General features: G+C 28.9%; 1 protein-coding gene across 5 annotated transcripts in view; it reads left to right on the top strand.

The window, feature by feature from the left end:
* The window catches only part of Hk (Hyperkinetic), a 109,030-nt gene extending 102,265 nt beyond the window's left edge, over positions 1–6,765 (top strand). For all 5 annotated transcript variants that reach the window (XM_067278699.1, XM_067278691.1, XM_067278705.1 and 2 more), the window contains 6 exons: positions 2,205–2,290; positions 2,375–2,495; positions 2,683–2,777; positions 3,391–3,523; positions 3,593–3,681; positions 3,821–6,765. In XM_067278699.1, coding sequence (XP_067134800.1) covers positions 2,205–2,290; positions 2,375–2,495; positions 2,683–2,777; positions 3,391–3,523; positions 3,593–3,681; positions 3,821–3,907 — 611 coding nt within the window. In that variant the 3' untranslated portion in view covers positions 3,908–6,765. The remainder of the gene's footprint in view (positions 1–2,204; positions 2,291–2,374; positions 2,496–2,682; positions 2,778–3,390; positions 3,524–3,592; positions 3,682–3,820) is intronic.
* Positions 6,766–12,585: the final 5,820 nt, after the last annotated feature.

The raw sequence follows: 12,585 nt of genomic DNA, 5'->3' as shown, positions 1-12,585 counted from the left end.
ATTTTCCATCTGACATTCTTCAATGTTCAGGTGTTAAAAGTTGTCCTAACAAGGCAAACATGTTCCACTGCACACTACTTGCAAGGATAGTGTTGTATTGTAAAAATCATTCTTTACATGCCGATAGTTGTGTAACACATTCAAACTTGGATTGTATTGGATTTATGGTTTAAGATAATGCAACACTCACAATCTTCCTAGGGAAGACTGTCTCTAGGGTAAACTTTTATGGGGAAATTGGTCCATATTTAGGCATTAGATGCATGAAGAATATATCCATGAAAACTCAACATGACCACCTGTTGATGAGGCATAAACTTGCAATCAATAGTATTTTTCATAAATTCCAATAGGTGGTGCTTATGTATCATATTCTATAAGCTTGTTTTATAACATCCTTCATATCAACTGTTCAAACTAGGGTTATGGAAGCGCACAAAGGTACCAGTTTGAGTGACCAGAACATAAGCAATTTTATTGAAGATTTTCAGAATTCTAGCAGTGAAGCAAAATACATCTGCTACACATAATGTCAATAATTCATGTAGTGAAGTAAGTGCTATTTCTGAAAGTGATATTGAAGATGAAGGTGATTTGTCCGATTCTTAGTTCAAGTGGAAGTTGTACATAGAATATGATAATTTTCAGTGTTTTTGATTTACAGTCACAAATGGTGGTCCATAATATAATAGGCCACCAGATAAAGACCTATAAACAGAAAAACACAAAAAAAAGGACTGTAAAAGGTTAATTGTTAAGAGTTAGCTAAAATATAGCCTGAATAATCTGACATTTAATCATTCAATTATTACAGAACATTAAAGCTTGGTTGTTTATATACTGTATATATACAATAAATGGCTAATGAAACAGAGAAAAACACAAGGTTTTAATGTTTGAGATGATACTTTCTAACTGCATATCAGTAAGTGTCAGGTTTTCAATGGCTGCTCTGGAAGTATAGGGTAAATGGTGCTGAAGGTTATATTTCCATTCTAGGAATTTTCTACAGGGTATACAGAAGTGCAGGATACATGCTACCACAGATTATCCACACGAAATTATTTTATATTTTAGTTTAATTACATACTTATAATATAATAATTCTGTAAATAATAGCTGGTAAGTAATAATTATTTAAAACTAAAAATATAAAATTTAATGAAATATGAAAAGTTGAAAATATAACTGTCCATCTAATATATTGTATTCATTTTATGTGCTTTCATTCTAAATGGAACACAAAACCCAATAAACAAAATATTTTAGGAGGTGGAACTTTAGATGAAATATTTTTTGAGGTCTTTTGTTTCAACTTAAGATCTCAACTGTTGTCTGCTCTGCAAGCAGAAGTGAGCCAAATAAGACTAAGGACTGTCTTAAAATAACTTCCAAGCAGAAGGGATATAGTTGGGTTATATTCTAAAGTTGAACATTCTCAAACTGAAGTTTTAACAAACATTCTCTTCCGTGTAGTTGTAACTCGAGGAAGGCCTATCAAAGAGGTCCAAAATATTAGTCAAATAAAATTTATTTTGATGGAAAAGAAAGGTATTTGTGTATGATTTGAATCAGACATTCCAATTTTTTAGCTTAGCTATTTTTATGATATTTAAGCATACATAAGTTTATCTTTAACTCAGAAAGTTGGTGATTAAAGGAATGAAAAATAAACTAAAGAGAAAATATGATATTGCTGAAAAATGTGGAATACTGATGAACACTTCTTGCAGAGAACTAGTTTAATTTTCAAACATGAATAATTTGAATTTTTGATAATTTAAATGTTTTGATTCCCTCTTATGCTTGAATTAAAAATATTTGACTAAACTGTACTTTAAGTAGATATAATTAAATTATATAACAATATAATATCTTTAACATAAAATTTTTCATTTAAGATTGCTAAAAAAGTTGGATTTTTTGTTAGTTTGTTTGTTTTATAGTGTTATTATTAAATAAAATATGTTTGCTTTTTTTCGTTTGCAGCTTTCTGAGATGTATTTTGTTTTTTTAAATATGATTTAAAAACCTGATTTTGATCGTTATTCTTAAGAACATATTTAGCAAAGTAAAATCAGATGAAGTAATACGTTATGCTAAAATTTATTTAATAACAATTTTCTTCAATTTTTTATTATTGAAAAATTATTTAATATCTTTTATGAATTAGTAGGTGACATTTTTTTATTTTATATTCTTAGAAATAGTCAGAGCATGCACGCATTGTATAAATAGAGGCATGGCTCTTTACTGGGGGACTTCACGTTGGTCTGCTATGGAAATTATGGTAATAAAAACATTAACGTTGAAATCAATAATATTTGATTTGATGAAAATTTATTATGAATATATAAATTATTTTAATTTATAGGAATCCTACACAGTTGCTCGCCAATTCAATCTTATCCCTCCTTCTGTAGAACAGACAGAATATCATTTGTTTCAACGAGAAAAAGTGGAAATCTATTTGCCAGAATTATTTCATAAAATTGGTATAGTTTTTAAATTTATATCAAAAATCTTAATAATAATAATACGATTAATAGTAGTTAAACATTTTAAGCAATGAATTATTTTACAAGTTACAAGTTAAGTGATGTTTTCAACATAAATTTTGATTTATTCTATTTTATGACATGTATTTTTAAGAAAGATTTTTATAAATTATTCTTGTTTTAGGCACTGGCTCTATAACATGGTCGCCACAAGCATTTGGTATTCTGACTGGCAAATTTGATGAGGGGGTACATATCTTATCTCGAGGGTCTGTCAAGGTATGAACTATAAATGATATCTTAGGGTATTTGATGTTATAAATGAAGATTTTTTTATTTTATTTACAAAAAACTGACAATTAAATCTTGATTATCTGAATCCAAAATGCTTTATACTTTCAATATCAAGGGAACATTTTCAGATATGATCAACCAATTGGGTTAAATCTTTGCAGGATAACAGGAGATAGTTATATGATAACTATGTAACTGCTTTTACCTGCAGTTTTTGGAATATATGAGATATTTGAAGTTAAAAGTTAGTATTAAATTCCAAATATGGATCACCAAATAGCAATTATCAGTTAATAATAATTGTAGTGATATTCATGCAGCAGTTGGGACAGAGTGCATTCATAATGAGGGTTTGTACCATGTTTGGGATGTTCTGTCAAAAAATAGTTTGACAAGCTACAAAAATTGAATTCAGCAAAAAATGGCAAGAAAAATTTCTAAATTAAAATATTTGTATAAATATAAAGAAATAATGTTAATGAAAATCAAAATAATAAATTTATTATTAAACTGATTTCCATAATCAAAATACCAACCTACAGAAGCAAAATGTAATTCAAAAACATCCTAACTGTGTAAAATTTTGTGTCTTTTTCAGAATTTCACTATGTTACAAGATAAACATTTGGGTGCAGACCTTGATGGTCGCAGTCCTAGACATCAGTCTAAGCTGCAAGAATTAGCATTTTTGGCAGAAAAATTGGGATGTACTTCAACTCAACTTACAGTTGGTTAGTATAACGTAAACAGAATTATAATATCATAAGCTAATTTGGTTTTAATGAATGAAAATTTATCAGCTTGGTGTCTTAAGAATGATGGCGTTCACTGTGTGCTCGTTGGGGCTTCTACAACAGAGCAACTATATGATCATCTTCAAGCCCTCCAGGTGAAATTTCTTTGTTTACAGTATTATTTTATTAATCTTTTAATAATTTTTGAATAATTATAATAATGAAATTTAAATATTAAAAAAAATTTGATATGATCTTTAATTGATCTTTATTTTCACTAATTTTTAATTACAGATTGTACCTAAGTTAACACCAAATGTCACAAATGAAATTGAAAAAATTCTAGACAACAAGCCAGTCAGGCAGCCTATTCAGAGTTGACTAGTGCCGGGGCGGGATCCCTTCATAAGGGGTTCCGCCTTGGCTGCCATTACCGCTGCCGCCGCTGCAGCCGCAAATGCGACGGAAGAAACCGAGGGCGGACCAGAAAGAGAAGACAGTGGGATGGGAGAAAGTAACACGCACGGGGGAGGGAGTGGAGGACTCATGGAAAGTCTTCTATCTGCCTGTGTAATACAATGACAGCATATTGCTTAAATTTACATTGTATATACTCTAATGCTAATTAGCAAAATTAAAGCCAGTTTTATTTGGCTTTAATAGGCTCAGATGGGAAAATATAAGATTAAGAGAACAGTTTTACAAAATGCAGATAAGATTAAATTATCTGAGTTTTGAAGGACACAATAGTATTCTAGATTCTATTGTGTACGAACGTTTTAATATTTGGCTGTAGATTTAGATATGATTCTAGTTATAACTTTATTCACACTTCAAGAATTTTTTATATCTTACAACCAATTTCAGCATGCAAAACATATAGTGTTAGTTACACTGTATATTACAGATAAATACTCTTAGAATAGATTAAAAACAAAAACTATAGATACAAAAATAACCAATGCATAAATATTAAATTATTGCATTGGTCAGTCAGTTCTTTTCCTCTAGTTATAACTCATCTCAAACTAAAGTGCTTTCACTTGATTTTCAAACATGTTAACAGGCAGCAGATGAAAGGCACTGTTTAGCAAAGCCATCAATAATGTAATTAAATGGTCGTACACAAATAATGTACATACAATATATAAATATACATACAAAAAATTACACAATACACAAATACACATACACACACACACTATATATATATATATATATATTTAGGTAATTTTTTATTATGGATTGTTTACAAATGCTGCTAGGAAGTATCTGCACTGATGTACAAACTGGACTGAATTATGCACTGGAAAACCAATCATTGGAGTGTGTAATGATTGTGTCGTAAGCCGGGAAGCCAGGCTATTGTAATATTTCCGAAAGTTGGTATAAACTAAAATTTAGTTGCCTGACTTTTTAAGTGCCTTCTTGTTGCCTATTGCATATACAAATATCAACAATTGTTATTAATTTGTTGGATGCCAGTTATACAAGAGACTGTTAGGTTTTGACAGAAACTTTAACAATGTTATGTTTAAATCCTAATTCCTTTACATACTTTATTATTCATAATATAAAATTGTGTGTCATTGCCACATATTGTATTTACAAATTTACTAATTAATAGAATGAATACCTAAAGATTTCTAGCATGCACTAAGCTAATGTATATTACTATAATAAATATTTACTATAGTGTGAGTTGTAACTAAGCAGGCAGAGTTACAAGTAGGAATAATATAGAGACAGATTATGCATAGAAAATAATTTTAAGTCAGCCCAGCATAGGAAATAAGTAATCTTGCATAGCCTGCATTTAGACATTTTGACTCATTAATTAGTTAACGTGACAGGTTTCCTTGAGGTATTTTGAACTGTGATGGAATTTATCATAACGCCATAAAAATGCTCAGGAGTAATTATATCAAAATCGAATTTTTGATAATTCGTATAACTAAAACAAAGAGTAGACTTAAGATTACTACATTTTGTAAATATGTAATTCAGAATTGTTGTTTATCTGTCATTTTTTCATAGAAAATTCTACAATTTGTTTTTTGGTTAATTTTTCTGTTTGGAAATACAAGTGATTGACTTTCAATTATCCAAAAATGGTAGAAATGAAAGGTGTACATATGTACATTTACTGTTTGGAAGAAAAGAATTTCCAAGATGTAAGACAGAAAAAGAATCTTTGTCATCTCCCCTTGTAAATAGGAAAAATTTTTGTAATTTCTTAGCTCCTTCAAATCTCTTCTATGAGCAATTCTTTTTAATGCTACAGTTCTCCATTCAAGATAATTGATAGTCAAACACATAAGCAAATGTGTGTTTAAAATGCAATAACATAAAGAAGAATTTGCTTGAATTTGTACATCTTAATGGTTCATATTTTTATAAATTATCATGTTACATTCGGATTCAACAATTAAAATGGCTCTATGTATCCATCGTAACTCTCCTGCTTAGATTTTTAAAATCAAATTTATTACAAACTCTTAACTTTTATTAAAATTCATTATTGAATTTACTACTTCCATTTGAATTTCAATAATAGATGTTAAATAATAAATACCCCAATTTCATTAAATGTTTCTTTACGTGAAATTACTTGTATTGATAAGTTCTAATAAATCTACTCTTTGAATGCAATAATTCCAGCTCTCTTGTTTAGTAGACAAGATTTTAGAGAAAACACTTGGCAAATAAAACTGATTTATATTTTTAATTTAAAAAGTAATTTCATGTTGTTTTATAAGAAATTATTTAAGTTACAAGTGTCCAAAGTATTTAGTTAAAAATATATATAAACTCTGTACTTATTTTTGAATTATGTATAGAATGAAGTAAATTTAAATTAAAAATTTATTTCTCAAATTATTTTGAATATTTAAATTATTCATTATTTATTTTAGTTTTAATAAGTGACACTTATAGCAAACATTCCATTAAAGACATTTTTCTACACAATATGGATCAAAAATCTCTGTCTTTGGTTACACTCTTGAAATTATGTTTATTGTGTACTATTTATGATACTCAGAAATAATTTTTGTAATACATCACATTTAATTTTTTTTAAATTTTAGTTTATTCTTACATAAAGATCTTTCCTGTTATTTAATGGACTGACAATAATGTCAATATTGGAATATCAACTATAAATGTCTTTAATATAGACCTTGTCATTCTAAGATCTAGGAGTCTATATGTGTAAAATTTAACAATTAATTATTTATGTATTCATAATTCATTCATAAAAATACTTATAAGATTTGCAAAAAATGAGCATGTGTCAATTTTTATAATAGCTTAAGAATTATAATTGCAAAACTTTGATAAAATAATATGAGCTGTATTCAAATATAAAGTATAATTTGATAATTAAACAAAATAAAAAATCACACATTAATGTTTATTACCTTATTTTTCAACATTATTCTCCTTTGTAACATATTGGTGTCATCAATTGGGTGTCTTCTAGACTCCTTGTAAGAAGAAATCTTTTGGCAGCAAACGTACCAACTCTTGAACAGCTTCAATTACCGAGTATTTTTTTATTAGAAGTAAACTTCTTTCCTCAAAAATTTTTTGATTGGTACAAATAGATGGAAGTTTGACAAGATCAAGGACTATATGGAGGATAAGAAAGGAAGGTTCACTTCAATATCTGAATTGTCACTGTTCTGTAAGAAACAAAGGAAGTTTGACTTTTTTTCCTACTTGTTTCAAAAGGCTGTTTTCACTGGTTACACCAGATTTGAGTAATAGTTTTTTTGCATAATTCAAAACGTGTAGTTATGATTTTGCCTACTGAAAAGTTTGTCTTTATTTTCTTGTCTTTGGGGACCTGAGCTACATGTACACTGTATAGAAAATTCTAACTAGTTTTTCCATAATCTAGTAAATAATCTTGCATAGCCTCATTTTTCATGTACAGTACTTTGGACTATATTTTTCACATAGAAGAGAACTGTGTTTAGAGCAGGATTTTCCAACATGGTTAGTATTAAAGAAAAAAGTGGTGATAGTGCAGATGACATTAAAAAAAATTATTTATTTGTTTATTAATAAAATAGTTGCATTTGTCTTGTTTATAAAAATTTCATGTTACATTAACTCTACAATACTCTAGACCAGAGATTCCCAACATATATTATGTATCAACTGCTTTTAAGAAAAATTTTTCCATCAAACCCCTTCAATAATATATTGCATATAAATATATATGCAACAGCCTCCTACATAATTTTTAACTCTTTAACTCTGCATTTATCTGACACCTTAAGTTGTGCCATTTTTGGAAATAGCACAACTTAAGGTGTCATTTCTGAAGTGGAAATTATTCAAATTACTAGTGTATTCAAATTACTAGTATTAACATACTAGTGGAAATTATTCAAATTATTTGAATAATTTCCACTTCAAAAACGTAAAAATTCCTCTATTTTTTAAGATTTTAGTTTTTTTGGTCCCTCTTACTGTATTCTCTTAACAAAATAATCCACAATTATAGAAACATTTCATATTGTTGAATTCATAACAGATTAATATCCTTTCTGTAGTGATTCTGTTCCACTTGTGATATTTGCCTTCACTTGACATTTTAGTACATATTCCGAACAAAGCTCTTCCTACAGCACAAAAATCTGTTTGAACAAAAAAATAGAGCTAGAGAATCTAGACCAGCACTTTATTGTCATTTACACTGTGATTCTACTTAGACCATTAGCCTCCTAGCAACAGCTAAGACAAAATATCACTAACATCCACATAATGTAGAGAGCTTTAGCTAGATCGAATCTAGCTGAAAATTATACAGTGTACATGTAGCATAAGAATTCATTATTCTGTATTTCATATCATGCTAACAATGTTTGGGCAGTTTGCAATTATGACTATTTGTGAATGTTGGTTAACATTCTTGGGATCCAATGTGCACACACCTTCCAATATTGAAGTTGATCTTGGATGATAGTATGTACAGTACATTTCCAATATTTCCAATACTATTTCCAATACTATTATCTAAAATTAAAGTAATGTATCTTTCAGTAATTCACTGATCATTGTAAATAAAAATCACCGCCACCATGATAAACCTATTAATTTAAACAACAGTCTCTGCTTTTTTCAATGATGATGGGTTTGGGAAAGCAGTTCCTTCTCAACATGTTCTTCCATCTGTAAATGCCTTACTCTATTTAAATATATCTTTTTTTCACCAAACTATTTCCTTAGTAAGAAATTTAATTATAATGCATTGTTCCATGCAAGGATGAATCTTTGCCTTACTTGTGACTGTTACTTCTATTGAAGTTCAAATTTATGTTTGAGTGACAAGTTTAAAATAATAAACAATGCACGATATCATGTGATGGGTAAAGCATGATTTAGATGGGAAATTTGAATTATAATTTGAATTTGAATGCTCTCTGTAGTTTTCAAATTTTAATGATTAGTGAAATTGAAACATAGAAGTTAATTAATTTTTCTTTTATATGCATTATTGTTTTTTTTATGTAAGTCTTACATTATAAATTCTCGAATAATAATGTTTCTAAATTATGATTATGATTAAATATAGGATGACTGTAAAATTCTGAATGGTTTGACAGCTATAAAAATAAAGATTGAGGTGACAATTTGCATAATAATAACATTAAATATGTTTTATTTTATATGTAAAAATTTTGATACTATATATAATGATTCTTAGAATTATAGCCAAATGTGGAATTCATATCTTCTACACGTATACCTTCCACATTTAGTCTCTGTATGAGTCATAGATCGATATCACTGATCTGTGATTTACTTGAGTATGCAATCTTGCATATGATTTCTGACTTTGGTATCTAACATTGAGTGTATTGTAAAAATCTTGTATACACTTGCCAATTAAAATCTGTCATTTGCTTCAAGTTGCATTGATTTATTTGTAAATGCTACTCAATATGGCAGCTCACAAAATTATTCAAATATAGAATATCATCAATGATGACTATTCTTAAAACTAAATGGCTGCATATATCTGACTTTTTTCTGACAATATATTTTACAACCTATATTAAATTTCATTTTGGAAAATGAGCAATCACAACAGAGTTTCATAATGACATTGTCATATTTCTTGCATGCAAATAAAATCCCATACCAAAGTGGTTGTCTAACATGTGGAAATGTCTGTTAGAACAAAAAACTGGACAGATACATTCCCGCTGTCATCCATCTATCTATCTGTCCATTAATCTTGAGAACAGTGTTAGATAGATGAAAATTGAGACCAGAGAACCCGATTAACTATACAGGCTCTCCTCACTAAACAACAGAGTTCCGTTCCTATAACTAAGTTGTGTAGCAAGTTGGTTGATAAATGAGATTAATCTTTTTATTTATTCTGGATAAAGAAAGGGTCTAAAGAAAACTTCAACTTGATAACTTACATTTTATGGACCATAAAAATTGTGTACCAAAAATTAAAGTTTTAAAAACTTAAGGACTTTAAAGTTTAAGATTAATCTTTTTTATAGTGCTTTGGTAAGCACTATAAAAAAAGATAAGCACTTAAAAGCTTTGAAACTAGATGTTGTTGTAGGTTTTCATATGTAGAACCTTTTGGGCAGTTTTTTCCAAAAAAAAAAAAAAAGACTGCTTTCACCCTCATTGAAGATTGTTCTGGGCAATAACCACCTTTCTCAATGATTTCATCAAATCGGTCAACAAATTTTTTTGTTGCTTATGTCCACACTTTCATCCTCACAGCTGATACCATGATTCAGCAATTTCATCAGAGATTCAGTTTGCATAAACTATCCATGGCTTGCCATATATGTTTCTGACAATTCTTTGCCTTTGTTTGCCTTGAAAGTCTGAAAGATACTAAATGTCTTGGCTTGAATTATGAAAAGGCTTTTGAACATTCTTTTTTATATTTGGTTGTCAAACCATATAGCCAATAATTTCTCCATTTCATGAGTGAGGCCTTTCCCCAACCAAATTATTATAGCTTTAAATCCTGTTGATGCTTTTACTGTCTTTTTCACACTATTGTATTCCTTCAAGATAGTTGAGACATTCACCCGAGGCACTTCCTCGGGTGAAGTCATGCTCTTCCTTTTTGTTGACATCTTGTACTATGAAGTACACAATAAAGTACAAATTTATAAACAAAATACAAGTATCCATCACATAACATGATTTTGCTCTAACATGGTTCAAAAATTGGGGAAATTCCCATATAACAGTTTCCAGTTTCTTTCTAACAAGTTCAAGATTTTGGGAAATCTTCTGTATAAAATTTCACAACTTTTAAGTGCAAACTCCTAAACTTGATATTTTTATTGAGATAAGCATGCATGTTGTCAGAATTTGCCCACAGATTTTAGAATGTTGAAATTTTCAATTTTTTTTGTTTCTTTTGTCAGGTTTAATGAGAACTGATAAGTTCAATTTTCCTTTTCTTTCTTTCTTGTCCTAGCTTTCCTATTAACCAGATGTCTTAAGTCCAGCAGTCATTACACATATAGGTCATTAAGTAGGAATGACTGTATATGAACTTCTAGCTGGACCAGAAATCACACAATATTTTTAAATTAAAAGATGATTAAAAATTAGAACCTGGAATTATGATATCAAAATAAAGAATTCACTCATTATATATAAATAAATTTTGTTATTCCTCTATTATATATCATGTCACATGGACTCCACTGAAAAATTATCTATAAGTTACACATGCATTCAAATATTATACACTCAGACATGGAATAATAAAAAATTACTATTTTCCTTGCCAAATCAATTTGTTACTTTACAAGCCATAAAGTGGCTTGTAAGGCTCAATTTGTAAGGTAACAAATTGAGCCTTAGAGGCCTTGGTATATTGTACAGCCTACAGCTAACTAGATCCATCACTGCTTGAAAATATTATCTAAAATTTCATTGTTTTATAATTTGATATTTTATTGGTTATTGTTAGTCTGTATGTAAAGTTATTGATTTTTTTTTAATAATAAAATCACTATCATTAAAATTTTGTATCTATCTTTATATTGCAGTAACTCTAGCTAGTTTTTATTATGTAGTTCACCTAATTTTGAATCAGTAGATTAGAGTTGGAATTGTTCAATGGCATTTCTCTGCTTTGTCAATAATTGATATAATTTTAAAACTGAAATTTTGAACTATATGTTTTTTCTTTTATCAAAAAGAATTTACAAAAGATTTCTCAAACTTGGAATTAGCCCGTAATTTCAAGCTTGAGAAAGTTATTTAATAGAATAGCATGCTTCCTATGAAGCATAGCAATTCTATTAAATTCTTCAAACAATTCTATACCTTCTTGGTAAACCAAACATTATCTTTAAATTATTAAAAAGTGATTATTTCTATGCTAAATTTACATTTTCAAATGACCAGCCATAATAAAAAGCAGAGTTATGCTTGGTTTCCACCTTACAAGAAAATATTTCATAAACAGACACCAGAATTATCACTTCCTATTGAAAAACTTCAGAACAAATGGATTCCAGATAAAAATTAAAGTTGAAAATATTCCTATTACAGTAGAGCGTCGATAAGTGGAACCAATTGGGGACTGGGGTCCTTCCAGTTAATGATTTGTTCCAGTTTCCGACTTTGTACGAAAAAATACATTAACCTGTCCGATGTTCAAATTTTTCTCCGTTGCGTATCGCTTCCTGTTGAATTTTTCTCCATTGCGTGTCGCTTCGTGTTGAATTTTCGTTGATTTTAAGCCTAACGAAAATTTTTATAATAATCATCGAGGCTATCGTATCGTTAAAAATTATTTCTGCATTTTGTACAAACAAAATAAATATATTAAAGAATATAAAAAAACATGAAAATTATACTTTAGAAGTAAATTTAGTATCAAAAACATTCGATTCAGCACGACACAGTCCGACTGAAAATCGTTCCACTTTCCGGCCATTCCACTTACCGACGTTCCACTGTATTTCTTTGTTATACATTTCATTTCTATACTGTACTATACCAATGAGTGATATTGTTGCAAGTAATTTTCCTGGCAACAC

The sequence above is a fragment of the Centruroides vittatus genome, unplaced genomic scaffold (genome assembly GCF_030686945.1).
Source record: "Centruroides vittatus isolate TY-2023 unplaced genomic scaffold, ASM3068694v2 contig_1168, whole genome shotgun sequence".
NCBI lineage: Eukaryota > Metazoa > Arthropoda > Arachnida > Scorpiones > Buthidae > Centruroides > Centruroides vittatus.
Note: the sequence above shows the minus strand (reverse complement) of the source record. Positions and strands in the feature narration are given on the sequence as shown.